Source organism: Kwoniella europaea, chromosome 1 (genome assembly GCF_036810445.1).
Source record: "Kwoniella europaea PYCC6329 chromosome 1, complete sequence".
NCBI classification, from domain to species: Eukaryota; Fungi; Basidiomycota; class Tremellomycetes; order Tremellales; family Cryptococcaceae; genus Kwoniella; species Kwoniella europaea.
Window position 1 is genome coordinate 9,361,289 of NC_089487.1, and position 17,124 is coordinate 9,378,412.

The window sequence follows — 17,124 nt, forward strand, 5'->3', positions numbered from 1 at the left end:
TTGTATACGAATCTGAGGATTGAAAATTGAGATTGAGATTGTTGTGTTGATCGATTAAGCTTTGAACTGATACTTTGTGAGTAAAGTAATGGCAACTGTTGAGGAGTAGCGTGAATGCGATATATACGAGTGTATCTGTGTCATTGGAGTGAACGGACGATGATCATCAGTCTGGATCCTAAATCCTAACAAATCCTGATCCGGCTAAATGGACGATTGACGTCATACGATGCACCCCGAGTGGCAGTGGAAGTGGAGATCACCGCTGACACGTCCAACCTCGACGCCAACGAGTGACTGACGCTTGGATCGTCGCGACCAATGTCAACTTCTTTTGGACGTGGAAAACATCAACACATGTTCATGGACAACTTGGATATCTGAAGTACAGCTTTGTTCTTTGACTAATCAGCTGATAAGCAACAGTGTCACAAGCATAACAAGATGATATCGAGACGCTCCTTACTGGCTATAGCCACATTGTTGGCTTTCTCAGCTGTCGTATTGGGTAAATCCGAAAAGGTATGTACACATGTATACTACTAATTGTATTCTCCCTTGATGTATGAGCGACTCTTCTGATAGAGTATCTCATCGGCTCGTATAGGCTCAAGAATTCTTTCATACACCCTCGCATAATCCTGCTGAACACGGAACATCGATGAAGAAGTTGTTCTCTACGCTGTTCCCCTTTGAAAGTCCAGCTTATAACTCTAGTAAGTGTCGTTGTCAAACAAAACAAACTCATATAGCACCGGAGTGCTAAATTTGATGGGTTGATATAGTACTAGCAACATTTTACATATCATCGTATGTCCAATTTCCTTCCCGTCACTACAATCCGAATCGCACAAATCCCTAATTCATGTGGCATGTGTTTGGAATTGGTAGAATACCCAATTTCATCCTCCTAGCTGTGCCTGCCACCCTCGAACCCTCTTCGCTCAATACGATGATCGCATTTGCGACTGGTGGGTTACTCGGAGATGTCTTCCTGCATCTAGTGCCTCACTCTTTCTTCGGTGAAGGTCATTCGGAGGATGGAAGTTTGAGGTCGGTGCAAGTGGAGGAAAAGAGGAATATAGTAATTGGGTGGGTTCATCTTTCCTCTACCAAGGATTTTTATCTGGTTTTGCGGAAGGTGGCAATGTGGAATGTTCACCTATGCGATAAGAAGTGACGGAGTTCATCTATGGACACGGTAGACGAAGACAGGGTATTATGGTCCTGACCAGAGAAAGAAAATTGATATGCTGACATTCGCATCTATCAATTCGTAGCGGTGCAATCTTCTTAGGTTTCGCAGCGTTCTTCGTCCTGGATAAAACAATGAGGGTATTAAACGCTTCAGCGGGTAATGAACCCCACTCCCATTCTCACTCTCATTCCCACTCTCACTCTCACTCTCATGGACCGACAGAATCGAAAGGCACTTCTACAGCTATATCAACGGCATCAAGTGGAAACGAGTTGAAATCTCGTAAATCACCTTCAGATGTGACTTCCATCGAACCCAAAGCACCCTCTTCAGACGTAACCGAGGCCAAGAAAGAAGTGAATCAATCACTTAAATTATCGGCATATTTGAACTTGTTTGGTGATTTTACGCATAATATAACGGATGGATTGGCGATGGCAGCTAGTTTTTATTCTTCTCCTGCGCTTGGGGCTGTCACGACTATTGCTACGTTCTGTCATGAGATACCGCATGAGGTGAGTGATGGGTCATGGACTATGATCTGTGATAGGTCCGAAGGAACAAGTTGATATCAATTTGCTGATATGCCTCTTTTGATATATGACAGATTGCCGATTATTCCATCTTGATCAAATCGGGCTTCACCAAGTCGCAAGCCATGGGATCTCAATTCTTCACCGCTGTCGGTGCGTTCGTAGGTACCTTCTTAGGTATATGGATAGCCGAGACCTCAGGTGCCGGTAATAAAGAGGTGGTGATCGAAGTTGGACAAGGGTTGTTTGGTACTAGTGTTGGAGCTGGGGAGTTGGTCATTCCTATGACTGCTGGTGGTGAGTTAAAATTGGTCTGCTGAACCAATCTGTTAGTATGTGAGAGACTGAGTATGGATTGTTTGTCAGGTTTCTTGTATATCGCCAGTGTCAGTGTGATTCCTGAATTATTGGAAGAGTCAAGAAGTGCCAAGCAGGCTTTGAAAGAGGTGAGTGATGCATATGCCATCTTATCTGCGATATGTATGCTGATGATAGACTGTTATGATTTGTTAGTACGCTGCTATGGCATTTGGGGTGTTCTGTATGGTGAGTGGACCCTTCCAACCGGGAAAGCATATGCCCCGTGTGTGTTTACTGATGATGCCCCGTGTGTGTTTACTGATGCTCCATTGTCTGATAGGCTGTGATTGCATGGAACGAGTAGATGTCGTAGACTGCAGAGCACATGAGATGTCACAGAGAGTAGACAGGCAGATAGAGGACATATACATCCGTACCATGCATAATGAGTTATAATCATCTACTTGAGAGTTACCACGTTGGGGTTGGGTGATCGGGAGCATGTGCGTCATCAGTTGGGTTGTTTACATTTGTGCTCCTATGGGGGAATTGCCACATCGGTCTAGATCTGGCCCCTTTGGCCCGATGGGTACTTGGTACTAGTTATTTTCCCATTAAACTGTTAATATCAAAACGTAAGGGGGAAAAAGGAAAAGCGTCATCCTCTTTGATCAGCTGTACTGTACATCACATTCCGTCCTGATTTCCACTTGTTGACATCAAGATATCAAGCACCTCCAAATCAGGTCAGCTACAAAGATAAGCTTACAGATCGAAACTGCATCTTCTGCCATACTTTCGTTATAATCCAGTACTCGATTCAACCCAACTCTTAGTGCAAAACCATGAGCTCAAACGATAAACATTTAGCTACTTTCTCTTGGGGAGCGGGAGCCCAGAGTGTAAGTTCTTGCTTTCCCCCACTATCCGGGCATGTTTCTAGCTAGCTTCGACGTCTCTCTGGATGGGCTGAGAGGAAGGAAAAACAATATAGAGGAAATAATGCTGACAGTGTATCTCCCGCATTCCTTTATCCTTGTATCTCAACCTAAAATTACGGTTATCCCTCTTCCGTTCTCGTTGACGAACCGAAACCGATCATGTACATGTGTGTGCAAATATACGTATACAGGTTCACATAGCTGGAAACTTCAACAACTGGTCAGCGGACGCTACGCCATTGAAGAAACAGGCCGATGGAAGTTTCACCGCTCAGGTTCCTTTACCTTGGGGTGAGAAACAGGCTTTCAAATATGTGGTTGATGGGGGTGAGTCAAATTAGCTCGGGGTTTCCCTCACAACATCTGCAGGAGGTTGTTGTATAGCTGATACATCGATGAATTGGAATGGTAGAATGGAAAGTCAGAGAGGATGAGGCTAAAGAGTGGGGTAAGTTTGAAGTTTTCCCTTGGTCTCCTCTAACGATAGTATTGTCATCGAAGGTCCTATACATTACTGGGCATCCATTTTTATCGAAGAAGTGATATTAATCTGCCATTTTTGATCCACACAGACGCTGCTGGAAACATGAACAACGTCTACACTGCCCCTCCCGCTCCTATATCCACCTCCGAACCATCCTCATCAGCTGTAGCAGCAGCCGCACCCACACCTGCCCCAGCCTCTTCTGAGAAAACAGCCAAACCTACCGAACACGATAAACCTTCTTCTCCCACCACCACAAATGGTGAACTCAGTACGGGTCCTGTCCCAGCTGCTGTACCTGCCCCTTCTACTAAGAAGAGTCTCGACGATACACCTGCTCCAACCAGTTCAAGCCAGAAGACTGAACCTTCAACTTTGATAGCTTCCTCTGCTCCTGGATCAGCATCAGGTTCTGCACCTGTACTTGGGGGTCCAGTCTTCCCTTCGTCACCTAAGTCCAAGTCTACCAGCACGACCACTACCACCGCTCCCGCTGGTCAACCTGCTGAATCAGCTGCCAACCCCGTTGTACCTGCTCCAAACCCCGAGGCTGAAACTGTAGCTGTACCTCATGCCGATGCCAAAGCCAATGCTAAACCTCTAGCGGAAGAGCCTATCCCCGTCCAGATTGAAAAGGTAGCCAAACAGGCCAATATCGGTGAAGCTCCTCAACCTACCACCGAGGAAGAACAGGGTATAGCTGAGAAGGCTTCGGACTTCGCTGCTGGTGCTTTAGCTGCTATCGGTGCGGTAGTTGGAAATGCTGCTGTGGCTGTTGAGAATATCACAGGGTTGGATATCGCTCATACTGGACCTGTGAGTGGAGTTTCCGCTTTCACATATTCACAGAAATGAGAAAATACAATATATAAACTGGACCAATTGATCAATTGCATGACTGACAATTGGACCATACCCAACGACCTTGTTTGAGCATATTGCTGACCTAGTGCCTTGATCCGCTCACAGCTCTCAGTCGAGGAAGCCAAAGCTAAGGGAATCGACATCAACACTCTCGATAAGACCGACGCTCCCACCGATGCTGTCGCGCCCGTCGGTACCGCCCCTTCAGCCTCTGCTGTTGACGCCTTACAAGAGAAAGTAGATGAGTTGAAACTTGGTACTTCAAAGGATACTACTGGTATTTCAGATGTCCCATTACCTAAGACCGCTGAGCCTACCAGTGAGTCTGATCCATTCGATTATTGTGAATTAGAGCTGATCATCTCAGATACAGCTTCAGTCGCACCATCTGAAACCCTTAATCAACTAAACCACGGTGAACCACCCAAAAAGACGGAGCATGATATTCCCGCTCAACATGAGACTATCGAGAATCACCAGCAAGTACCTCAACCAGTCATAACTACCGTATCGGATCTTGATCCTTCCAAAGACCGAACGAAAGCTTCGACTTCATTGGAAGACACTGCCGGTACCAAACCTATCTCTTCTAATCCTGGTGTATCAGCTAAAGCTGAGAAGGAGATCGCCGAACGTGATCCAGCTAGGACTGCCGCAGGATCCGATCATCCACTTTCAGAACCAAAAGTCGCACCTGATGCTCCTACTAACAACGTCACTCCTCAAAAGGATCAATCAAAGAATGTAGATAAGATCACACCTACTCCAGAACCCGCCGCTGCGCCTGCTGCTCCTTCTACTCCGGCTAAGGCTGCTCCTGCGACCCCTGCTAAAGATGTGTCTACCCCTGCTCCTGCGTCGGCTACTTCCACACCTGCTTCGACACCTGCTAAATCCACTCATACAAGGGAGAAGACCACTGATTCGGATGTGAAGAAGAAGAAATCGAGTTTGTTCACCAAGGTGGGTTCAATCGTTTTGCATTTTACTCGAATTAGTGAAATGATACTGATGTTTTGCTTTCGTACTGTGTTAGATCAAACACGCTTTCTCACCTAAAGACAAATCGAAATAAAAAAACAAACGTTCACTTTCGTTCCTACCTTTCGCCCTTTTGTTCGATTTAAAATGATCCAATATACCCCTTAAAACCTGAAGAACTTATCTATTTGGTCTACTAAAATATTTTATCATTATTATATATATATCTATACTAAATCAATTTAATCTAATGTTTTCATTTCGTTATGTTTCTATTCTCTTGTTATCGTTATTAGATAGATGATGATGTATTGGTCATTGGTCAAAATCATTTGTATCTTTTGGCTTTTTTGTTTTTTCTGTTTTTCTTCAAAACGATGGTTTTGCTGTATAGCAATGGAAATGCAAATTGAATGAAAGTGTTAATATGCTCGATCAAGCAACCACAAGTGAAGCGCAATTGTAATCAGCCTTGTGCGATCTCATGTGTTCATAATCACAGCTAGCCTTGTTCTGTCTTCCTTTGCTGTGACAGAATGGGTTCAAATGAGTAAAACTCAATTTCGATATCTCATTTGTCTATATCCATCATATCATATCATGTTCGTATTTGAATAAAGTATATACAAGACATTCAGGATTCTAGACTATCTATGTACTGTGCATTGTGGTGTGTAGTCTATCGAACCTACCATGCTCTCATGGCAGTCAAAGCGGTTGCTCTGAATCGATCGAGTATACTGATTCCCTTCTTATCCCTCTTTTTCCTTGCTTTACAATCTATCTTTCGTGAGGAAAGGGTCTTCTGCGTACTTTGCGTAATCAGGCCTTGCCAGACCGTTCAAAGCTACCTTAACATCCGTTTGAATATCTTCTATCAATGCTTCTACAAAATGAGATACATTAGATAACCAATCAACCGTCAGTTTCAGTACCAGGAGATAGGTCGGTCGAATCGGAACTCACCTTTGGAGACGTAATCTAATTCAGGTCTTATGTATCCTAAAACTAGGACTGACATGTGATGACCGTAGAAATCAGCTTTGAAAGGGTGCATTATGTGAACTTCCTATGATTATGTCTCGAGCCATTAGCTTGTTGTTTTTTTGCAATCTTGAAACCAAAGAACTTAATACAATCACTTACAGCAGTTATCTTTTCATTTTTGAAATACGGATTCCATCCTACAGACAAGACCATAGGCCAGATCTTTTCATCTTCCTTACTCCATCTCTGTGCATGTTGCTCAGGAGGATAGGGAGCAGTAATAGTAGGGATGCTTTCCAACGCTTCTTTACTTAGTTCATGGGCATCGGGATTGGGGGGCTTAGTAGGTTTCAAAGAAGGTGATGAAGGACCGGAATGGATGGGTGTAGGGTATGTTGAGGGTAGGGGAGTAGAGGAGGAAGGGTGGATACGGGCGAAACCGTAGTAGATTCCTGTCATGTTGAGGGCGTTGAGTGGGTCGAGGGAAGTATCGGGTAGGTTGGCTATTAACGAAAGCAAAAGAGCGAGGGATTTTTTGAAATCGATATATGATCAGCATCCCATCTTTTCAGCCACACAGTTTGTAGACAACATATACTCACCAGTGGGTATGCCCAAAAACCTCGCACCTCTACCGAATCCTTTCGTCACTGTACCCTCCAACTTCATCGGATATGGATGTTCAGGTTGATCGGGACCTACGATGGTGGGTCGACTGGATCGTGAGACGGGTGCCATAGGTGCGTTGGGAGGAGCAGGAGCGGGTGCTTGGGCTGCCATGGTGTGATCTATGCTGAAGACTGGTTGATCAGATGGGTAGTCGATGGAAGGCTGGAATGTTGAAAGATGTTGCAAGTACAAGAATGGAAGGTGATTTTGGTTTTGGTTGATAAGAAAGTTCGAGTCTACCAACATCATCACACCATACATATACATAGCTTACTAGTCACCGCCGGCTAACCGGGAGAAGACCGAGGCGGACATCTCCACCGTGACGGGGACATTTGTTGTCAAATCTCATCTCGGATATGATATGGACGCAATGAACGATGACAGTGATGACAAGGCCTAGTTTACAGCAACATCAACATCGCAGTAGCCCATATAAGCGACGATGATGAGGTATCCTCCGATATCGCGATCAGTGCTCGGCCTGACTCACAGACCCATCTTCCGATCAGTTCATACTCCCTCAACAATATCTCCGCCATTGTCATTACATTCTCCCTCAACACTTATCCGATCACATGGTAATCCCTCTTCTGAGCACAGTCTAGCCAAGCCCAATGATTTTCTATTCTGGCCAAATTTCTTTACCATCGAAGAATGTAAGACCTTAGTAGGAATGGCATTATGGAAGTTAGACAGGGCTGATTCGTCATTGAGGAGAAGGAGAGGCAAGCAGACCTCAAAGTCCAACGAGGGGGTGGACGAATTGCAAAAGTTGTTTGATAGGGAATACGGATTCGAGGAGGTAAGCTTACACAATATCGCGGTGGTATGATATAATTTAGGAAGCCTGAATTTCCCTTTCATGATATATAAGGGTCACTACGATTCAGTAATACACCATTATCGCGAAACGCTACTTTCAACTCTGCCACCCAACCCTTCTCCACATCTAATGACCACATTATCCAAGCTATACAGGCTTCTACCCCACTTACCGAACTCAGAATCGAAGTCGAAGTCCATACCGCCAGAAGGCACCATCACACACCTGTTGCACCTTTCACCGAAAGGTGAGATCTTGCCTCATGTAGATAATCTGGAGGCGTCCGGTAAATATATATGTGGGGTATCGTTAGGTGGAGAGAGGATATTGAGATTACGGACAAAGGGAAAGAAAGAGGATGGATGGGATGTAAGGTTGAATAGTGGGAGTGTGTATCTACAGCGGTGAGTCATGCATGCAGAAGATAGTACACAGCAATTTTCTTGTGCTGATTGTGGAATTATACGATAGCGATTCGATCAGATATGATTATGAGCATTCGATCTTACCGTATTCATCAGAGGGATCTGTATGGAATGGAGAGAAGTTGAATCAAGGTCACAGGATTAGTATAATGATAAGGGTGAGTTGCAACCGTTCAACATTCGGTAACCTGAGCTGATACGTGACACCATTATAGGACACGCCAACGAAACCTGCTCAACTATAAATTATATAACGATAGAGACTCTTGAATATACCTAGCATTGCGATATACCATTTTGTAAGCCGAAATTAATGAAATGAATGTATCAAGTAAGAAATTGGCCCAGAGATAGTCGATTTTCTTCTGATCAGATCCAGTGAGTGCGATCAAGTAGAACGAAGCTACATTCTCTTGACGAGGTAGAACTTCCGATCGAGGTCGAGCTCGAAAGTATCCGATGATGTAAGATGGTCTTTCGTATCTTCTTCTTCTTGCGCTGGATTGAAGTATTGTTTACATACCATGATTGATAATATAATTAATTATACAGGATAACAATTTTATTCTTTTAAATTCCCAGCCCTAGTAGATCTTAATAGCTTATAAGTCCTTTCCAGATCTCCCGTTGTGACCATGATTACATGAGATCGATACCCTGCTCTCATAACATAACCACCCTTAAGGTCGATCTAAATAGCATGTTTCTTAAATTCACTCAGAGCTTGAACGTAATACGCTGTACTTGCTGTTGCCAACGCGCATACGGTCGCTGGAATAGGTAATCGAGTCTTGATTGTTCGTCTGTATTTCCCACAATGTGGAGATTAGTTCGTTACTCATCGGTCTGTAGCAGTGAACAGGGCGGAAAGAGAAGTGGTATGGAGATGGGGAGGGAACGGCGATTCACCTTAATGTAGGTATAACTAGGGCGATCGAACTGGCTACAATCGATAGGGCATATATCAGCTTGGCTCGGTGTACTTTTGCAGGGCCATCACAAGAGCATCTTGAAGGGAGGGTTCATGTGATGTTGTCTTCTTGATCAGCTCAGGCGGCTAACAGCCAGCTAGTCCAATACCGTACTCTATGCTCTTCTCTCAAGTTCCCACTTTTGCTCCATCTATATTTCCCAGCTTTACGCCATGTAAGAACTCTCACTCACCCACTGCGCCTTCATACCCATACTCCATTCCATCCCTTATCCTCATACTAGACAACAACATCGCACTACCCACGGCGAACGATCCGATGAGGGAAGGGGTAGAGCCGAACTTCGTGTATGCGAATATACCGCCGAGAAGCGAAAATCCTGAGAGCTAAAAGAGAATTAATTATCAAGAATCAGCCAGGATTCATCTCCATAGACTGTCTATTAGGTTAGACATGAGAAGGTTCCGGTGATTCTAGATGATTGTGGTGTGGATATGAGATGACTCACTGTTGCTATTGGTTTATGAGACTGCAGGAGAGATATCAGCGATGACTACTACTGTAAGGAGAAGAGTTGCGACACTTACCATTGTAGATGCTGAGTATGTGGTAATGGTCCAAGAGGGTGAAAGCTGTCGATGGCTATTGATAATGACCTATCGATATGGATCCTGTCCACTTGAGATGAAGGTAGATACAGTAGAACGAAAGAAGCCCAATGACATTCCATTCCTGCTTGTCATAACAACGTCACCGTGAATCAACGGTTCAACGGTTGGACCGGTAACTCAGGACCGGTTCACTCGTTAATGTGGCACATGGCACTTTGGTAGAAGGGGTCGGGGCCATCAAATGGAGAAATGGAGACTCCATGGGCAGTCCAGGTTCATTGGTGCTTGTGCATGTGGGTGTATGTCCATGTACAAAGAAAATAGTCTTGTGGGTGCGTTGTTGAATAAGTAACGAGATCTGATTACAAGAGTATAGAACGTCTCATTGGCAAGGTGACGAAGGTGGCCTACTGAGATTACCACCGCCAATCCAGTAACAGACAAAAATGATTGAATCGAATTGAATAGAATAGACGAATAAGCAGCCATGTTTCATATTTAACTTTAATTTGTCTTTGATGTCTGTCACGTAACATACCATTCCCTCTTGATAACGATATGTCGATTCTCTGTATGTTCCTACTCCTCTATGTGAAAGAGTAAGTGCTATCTGTACCTCTGAGAGATTGTTTATTCTCTCTGGATATCCCGTATATATATATATATATATGTTTGTACATCTCCATTCAATCATACAATATTCGCATTCACGTATTTCCTCTCCCAGCCTCTTCTCTCTGTAAACTCCTGAACACTACTTACTCCTATATCATCCATACCTCTCTCTCATTTGCACTCTTCCCATATCGACAATGTTCATCAACATATATTCCGTAACCCTCTTCTTTCTGTTCTCATCCACTTCGGTATCAAGCTTGAGTCTACCTCAAAGACCAGGTAAAATATCTTCTCGTAAGTACCACTGATTCACTCATCTTCCATCAATCAATCACTCCGATCACCTATCATACCAAAGATGTCTGTCTGTGTTGATACGCATGATGGTATAGGGGAATTTCCAGTTAGGGCAAGTAGACCTCGTCAGGTACATATAGCAGAAGAAGAAGCTCAAGGTCGATGTGAGTTAAATATTCTGTCCCATGGCAACCCCATCTTTTTCAGAATTTCACGGTCGACGTCAACCTACTGAGTGACAGTAATGATATATGCTGACTGTATCGAGGTCCTATTAGACATACCAACAAGGACTTTCGATCCTTCTTCAATCAAGCGTAGGAATGCAGATGATGTCAATTTCGATCATTATGGTGAGTCGATTTCAATATCTCACATGTCCGAAGCAGGCTGATGGACTGCGTTTGATATTATCGATCGCCAGAAGAAGACGAGGATGAAAATGACGATCTCATCTTACAACTTAGTGATAAGAATAAACGAGGCGTCATACCGAAAGTCGTCGAACTCTAAGCTCTGAATACTGTTGCTTTTTACCCAACTTCGGACTCGGACATCCAAGGACTTTTTTCCCTTTCCCTCTCTCCCTCAATTTCTCTGATCGTCCGGACAATGAAACAACTTATCAACGTAAAGTACTGTACTGTAGCTTTATCTCTTATATGATTTCGATATTCCAGTTGTCAAATAAATCTAAATCGATATTGTAAACCAAAAATGAATGAGAATAAATCAAATGAAATGGTATATTATGCATTGAACATTATGACAATAAGGACACCCTTCCAGCTTAATCCGTTCATCCATCCGTCCGTCAATCCTATGTATATTATGTGTATGATCAAGAATGATTTTGTTTTTCCAGCTCTTCAGCATTTCATGAGGCTTAATCTTTCCCCTTAATGGACCCCGCTCTACTAGCATTCTTCGACGCAGCCGTGGAAGTTCCATTACCCTGCGACAATCCAGCTTCTTTGACTAACGCAGCGAACAGCGACGTGTCCCTCTCTATCAATACTTCAGGTGTATCGTATTCGGCCACTCGGCCTTCTGACATTACGAGTACTCGATCGGAGTCCAAGATCGTATTGATACGATGTGCGATCTATTGCAAAATCAGGTTATCAGCAAAACACGATCAAGACTTCACATCAGGTCAACTGTTGTGACAGCTTAACAACTCACAGTGATCGTGGTTACTCCCTTGAAGTCCGGTCCTCTCAAAATATCTTGTACGGCCTCATCGGTCTCGAGATCGATGGAACTTGTAGCTTCGTCCAATACAAGAATTTTGGTCTTTCGAAGTAAGGCTCGTGCGAAGCAGACCAACTGCCTTTGGCCTGCACTCAAATCTACGTTGTAACCACAGCGTCGTCAGTCATTCATGTCTCCTCGGAGCAATCACGACGCTCGGATCATGGGATCTTGATTCAAGTGCAAGATTGCGCAACTCACTACTTCCACCCTCAGTGATCTCGGCATCCAACGAACCACCCATATTATTGGTTATATGATCTTTCAAGTGCGCTTGACCCAGTGCTTGCCAGATATCAGCATCGGAAGAGACATTGGTAGGATCGATGTTATTTCTATATCCCAACAAGCACATTACTCTTTAGTAGTTGGACGAATAGGGACGTAAAGGGTTCGAGACATACCTTAAACTACCTTCGAACAATTGAGGATCTTGAGGAATAATCGATACGACACTTCTCAGATCGTGTAAACCGATCGTGGAAATATCAATTCCATCGATCAAAATCCTACCGCCGGCAGCTTCAAGTATTCGGAACAAAGCCAAAGTCAAAGAAGACTTTCCTGCACCCGTTCGACCGACTACTCCTACTCGCTCGCCACCATTGATCTTGAAGCTTACGTCTCGAAGACAGAGCTCGAGTTCGGGTCGGTATCGCATGGAGAAATTACTACAATGCACCGTCAGCTTGTGCTACGATAAACGAGAACCGTTTTAGGGCACTCACTCGAATTCGATCGACCCTTGCTCAGGCCATTTCGGAGAGGGTTTTTTGTCTTCGATGAAGTCCGCAGCTTCGCTTGGTAAGTTGGCATATCCAAGGACACGTTCCACGGAGACGATATTCTGTTCGACTTCAGAAGCACTTCTGACGAGCCAGTTCTTTTATCATTCAAAGCATAGGTCAGTTTTAGCGTTGGATCAATTGACAATGATCGGATACCCACCAAAGTACCAGTCACACTGATAGTGTACGACATCAACAGTCCTACTAATCCCGCATCGACTGAGTTGTAGTTGATAAGAGCGGCGACGGATACAAGGGCAGTTGAGAACATCAAGCAACTTCCTAAGAATTCAAGCCTGACAGCTAACCATCTGTTGATGGTCATAGCGGGCATATAACAAGCTTGATTTCGATCGATACGAGCTTCGTTATTGGCGATGAATCGTGATTTTTGACCATATCCCTAAAGAATCGGATGAATCGTCAATAAAATACCATCCACGAGAGGTATTAGATTGACTTACTCGAATGACGGGTAATCCAGATAGAGTTTCTCCGAAGAATGAGAATATAGGTGACCGAGATACAGCATCGAGTCGTTTCAGCTCTCGTGAGGTCGCAAGGTAATACCTATTCATTCAGTCGAAATCAGCTCTGCGTACCGAGTTGCTACTACGCCAGCTGAACAGCACAGACTCACCTCATCACCATTCTGTACAGGAAGCCTAACGGGACGAAAACAAGGAGAACGAATGGAGCACCATACGCGATGACAGCGACAGTTCCAACAACTTGTGTAGTCTGATATTGACAACGGTCGTACCGATCAGCTACATATATCAATTGCATGAGGAGGAAAACTTACTGTTCTGAAGAACGAACCCAAAGCGAAGATGAGAACTTCATCAATGACGAATATATCCCTCGAGAACAGATTCAATATTCTCCCGGTTGGGGTAAGTTCGAAGAAGCTCAACGGACTTCTCATCAAAGATCCAAAAGCTCTATCATGTAATTTTCTTCCTGAATTCAACGCAATGACTAATTTGAGCGTAGCGAAAGATACGACGTTAAGTATCGATCCTGATAGTCCTACTACACCGTATATCGTGAGGTATCGAACAACGTCGGTGGTATCACTAGCACCAGTATTTCTCGATGCCCAAGATCTCAAAACGAAGTTCGATAAGATCCCTAAACCTTGTCCCGCTAACATTGCTAATAAGAATACGGCCACACCGATCTTTGATGCAGCTGAGATATAATCTCTGTATACTTCTCTCTTGACATTTCCTTTCTCACTGTGTTCTTTGGGTTTGGCAGATTCCCTTAAGTCCCTAATAGCATCTCTCTTAGCTTGTCTGATCGAAACTACAGATGACCTTCTCATGTTGGCTGTTGACATTCTTCGATAAGCCTTTCGTTTTCTTAAAGAAGCTGAATCATCAATTGAAGCTTCCTCTTCCTTTTCGTTGATAGATGACTCATCGTCATCTTCTTCTATGGCTGTAGGCGTTATCGATCCATCAGAACCTTCTTCATTCTTAGCAGTCTGTTTACCTAATCCAGTGATGAGTTTGTACAACTCCGACGAAGGGTTGTTCATAGCTTCGTCGTAGTGTCCTCTCTCCAAGATGATACCTCGTCGAAGCATGATGATCTGGTCGGCTTGGGGAAGGAAAGTGACGGCGTTGGTACAGAGGATACGAGCCTTGCCTTTGAGTAGACCATTCGGACCGATCACTTTATCGAAGATGTGTCGTCCGACGTGAGAATCCACGGCGGCAAGCGGATCGTCCAGCAGGTAAATATCGGCTCGAGCGTAAACGGCTCTAGCTAAACTGATACGCGCCTTCTGACCACCGGAAAGAGAAACACCCTTTTCACCGACTTCAGTCATATCTCCACTGGGCAAGACCGCCAAATCTTGTCGAAGGGCACAGGCATCCAGTACTTCTTGGTAGAAATCAGGGTCGAATCGATGACCGAAAACGATATTATCCTTGACTGTCGCAGATAAAATCCAAGAGTTCTGACTGAAATAAGCAATTTCACCTCGAATAGTGACTGAACCATCTGATCGTGTCATTTCACCCAGCATCGAGCCTAACAACGACGATTTACCATCTCCAACTCTACCGATGATAGCGAACAATTCGCCTTTCTTGACTTCCAAATCGATATTTTCAAGTGTAGGTTGTTCAGCACTAGCAAGCCATTTAAACTCTCCATTCTTGATGGATACTACGACATCACCATTCTTGGGTCCACCTTGAGGGTCCTCGGAGGGTCTTATTACGGTTCTGGCATCTGGATCGAGCTCTTCACCGGATAAGAAATCTTCTAATCTACCCAAAGACACCGAAGCCTCGATGATACTGTTGATGATGTTGGCGAACATCGCCATAGGGAAAGAGAGAAGTTGGAACAATGAGATAGCAGGGAAGATGATTTCACTTGTCAGGGGCTTGCCACTAGTGAATGCGAAAGTCGCAAAAGTCGAGAAAGCGACGAGGAAAGGTGTTCCTTGCCAGATGAAGTTGACGAACGCGAAGTTGATACCGATTCTCTTGAGCATCTTCAATTCTTGATTGTTCCTTATATCGTAAATCTTATCGGCGAAGGATTTTTCCCATCCATACAACTTGATAGACTTGATGTTGTTCAGAATCTCGTTCATTGTTCTCGTACGGGTATCTTTGATCTTCATCATCTGTCTCTGATATCGCTTATTGATTCGATTCAAGATTGTGTTGGCGGGAAGACTGATAATCATGACTGCAACACCCATGAATGCTTGCCAGCCCACCAATCTATACAGAGAAATGAAGGCAATGACGATCTGTAAATAGAGGCCAGCGAAATCAGCCTATGAATGGACAGCAGTACAACGCAACTCACCTGGAACGGACCAGACCAGGCGATATGACCGTATTGACAGACATCACCAATCCTGACAGCATCGACACTTTGTAGATTGACTATATCACCAGTTGTTCTGCCTGATTTCTCGCCGTTACTGAGTACCAAAGATTTTCGGTAGATGAGAGTAACCAGACCACCTCTTATTCGCATCGCTATTTCAGATCGTCAGCTCATGTATATAAAGCATGATCGAGTTACAAAATTACTCACTAGTTTCGAAACATCTTTGGAAATATTGGTGTAAGATCGCCGTAGCGACGTTCGCACTGATGAACATCAAAATACTGATCGCGAAACCAGCTATGGGCGGCTGAGGATGATCGGTGCCGTAACTCGAGACGAAACTGAGTAACAATCTAAGTAATTGAGGTTGAAGGAAATTGAGTATATCGTAACAACCTTTGAATAGACCGGCGAGCACGTATGGTGAACCAAATGCCTTTACGATTGCAAAAGTCAATGAAGGTTTCTTCTTTTTACCATCTTTCACCATCTTGACTTGTTTTTCCCATGAACCTATCAACCTTTGAGATAACGATTCAGCAGAATCATCAGAAGGTAATGCCCACATATCTTCTTCACCTAAGAATTTCCTGGTTCCCAAAGAAAGTAATGGAGTCAACCATGAGAAAGTCAATTTCTCGTAGATGTTCGCAGTGGAGACTGGACTTTCAATATCTCCGTGTTCATTTTTGGCGAATCCTACTCCATCGATGGCATCCACACCGTTCAAGGCTTCTTCATCTTCCTCTTCATCTTCGTCAAGAGCAATCTTGCCTTTCTTCGACCACGGAGCTCGGAATTTCTTCCATCGTTTTTCGGGTGAATACAACTCGAAGATGAAATCGATCATGCCCGCTACGATACTGAGGAACCAGAATGATTCTCTTGCGAGTATACATCTTCCAGGCAATGTATGAGTGAGTGACCTGCTGAGATCACCGGTGATGATCATCGTTCGAAGTCGGACGAAGAAAATGAGCAAGTACGCTGGCCAGAATAGGAGTATCAGAGACGAGGATGTTCGAGAGGTATGATGGTTGAGATAGGTCAGGTGGATGAAGGTGACGATGGTAAGGAGGAGTAGAGCATAGTGAACAGTCGATAGAATATGCTGTTGGATATGAGCGAAGGAGAGTCCAAGAGATACTAAGGCAAAGACAGCCGATGCTGAGAGGAGGTGCTGTCAAAGGAGATGAAAATCAGTCTTTGTCGATCGAGACAAAATGTATATGGGACATGAAGGGGATACACACCAGTTTGAGAGTGCTTATCCTCTCATTCCTCTTGGTTCTATTCTGCCATACCAGACCACCTTGTTCTTGAGATTTCTTCAGTCTCCTCGATATACTGAAGATCTGAGCTGTTCCAATCAAGATGGCGATGACGAGGGGAGCAGGAAGTAAGACGGCATGCTCAAAGCATTGTGTGAGATCCAGTTCTCTTTCTCTCGATACTACTTGAATGGGCCATGAACATCGGTAGATGGGTTCCGTGTGCGACTTGAGAGCTTTAAAGGGAGCCTGAAAGGCCATTTTGAGTGAGGGCGCA

The 17,124-nt window shown here is 44.2% G+C and overlaps 7 protein-coding genes across 7 annotated transcripts; 4 read left to right on the forward strand and 3 right to left on the reverse strand.

Moving 5' to 3' along the window:
• Positions 1-444: 444 nt before the first annotated feature.
• V865_003567 (uncharacterized protein) lies at positions 445-2,395 on the forward strand (the record flags this gene model as incomplete). The annotated part of the gene is made up of 9 exons (XM_066227360.1): positions 445-522; positions 608-716; positions 786-810; positions 892-1,092; positions 1,281-1,713; positions 1,806-2,028; positions 2,098-2,177; positions 2,245-2,277; positions 2,372-2,395. 9 exons carry the CDS (start codon positions 445-447, stop codon positions 2,393-2,395), a joined length of 1,206 nt encoding a protein of 401 aa, XP_066083457.1.
• Positions 2,396-2,876: 481 nt separating this feature from the next.
• Positions 2,877-5,395, forward strand: V865_003568 (uncharacterized protein; the record flags this gene model as incomplete). Its single annotated transcript, XM_066227361.1, has 6 exons — positions 2,877-2,933; positions 3,164-3,299; positions 3,385-3,420; positions 3,545-4,272; positions 4,426-5,283; positions 5,357-5,395. 6 exons carry the CDS (start codon positions 2,877-2,879, stop codon positions 5,393-5,395), a joined length of 1,854 nt encoding a protein of 617 aa, XP_066083458.1.
• Positions 5,396-6,074: 679 nt separating this feature from the next.
• Positions 6,075-7,068, reverse strand: V865_003569 (uncharacterized protein; the record flags this gene model as incomplete). Its single annotated transcript, XM_066227362.1, has 4 exons — positions 6,075-6,187; positions 6,268-6,370; positions 6,448-6,791; positions 6,891-7,068. The coding sequence occupies 4 exons, from the start codon at positions 7,066-7,068 to the stop codon at positions 6,075-6,077; spliced, it is 738 nt and encodes a 245-aa protein (XP_066083459.1).
• A 337-nt stretch (positions 7,069-7,405) lies between these two features.
• V865_003570 (uncharacterized protein) lies at positions 7,406-8,453 on the forward strand (the record flags this gene model as incomplete). The annotated part of the gene is made up of 4 exons (XM_066227363.1): positions 7,406-7,762; positions 7,835-8,187; positions 8,255-8,366; positions 8,424-8,453. 4 exons carry the CDS (start codon positions 7,406-7,408, stop codon positions 8,451-8,453), a joined length of 852 nt encoding a protein of 283 aa, XP_066083460.1.
• Positions 8,454-8,899: 446 nt separating this feature from the next.
• V865_003571 (uncharacterized protein) lies at positions 8,900-9,730 on the reverse strand (the record flags this gene model as incomplete). The annotated part of the gene is made up of 5 exons (XM_066227364.1): positions 8,900-9,011; positions 9,118-9,151; positions 9,373-9,526; positions 9,649-9,669; positions 9,728-9,730. The coding sequence occupies 5 exons, from the start codon at positions 9,728-9,730 to the stop codon at positions 8,900-8,902; spliced, it is 324 nt and encodes a 107-aa protein (XP_066083461.1).
• Positions 9,731-10,563: 833 nt separating this feature from the next.
• On the forward strand, positions 10,564-11,179 carry V865_003572 (uncharacterized protein; the record flags this gene model as incomplete). The annotated part of the gene is made up of 4 exons (XM_066227365.1): positions 10,564-10,663; positions 10,762-10,830; positions 10,945-11,019; positions 11,091-11,179. 4 exons carry the CDS (start codon positions 10,564-10,566, stop codon positions 11,177-11,179), a joined length of 333 nt encoding a protein of 110 aa, XP_066083462.1.
• Positions 11,180-11,552: 373 nt separating this feature from the next.
• Positions 11,553-17,108, reverse strand: V865_003573 (uncharacterized protein; the record flags this gene model as incomplete). Its single annotated transcript, XM_066227366.1, has 12 exons — positions 11,553-11,771; positions 11,852-12,018; positions 12,122-12,255; positions 12,325-12,591; positions 12,649-12,803; positions 12,869-13,111; positions 13,173-13,278; positions 13,349-13,449; positions 13,514-15,490; positions 15,550-15,725; positions 15,784-16,756; positions 16,830-17,108. 12 exons carry the CDS (start codon positions 17,106-17,108, stop codon positions 11,553-11,555), a joined length of 4,797 nt encoding a protein of 1,598 aa, XP_066083463.1.
• Between the last annotated feature and the right edge of the window lie 16 nt (positions 17,109-17,124).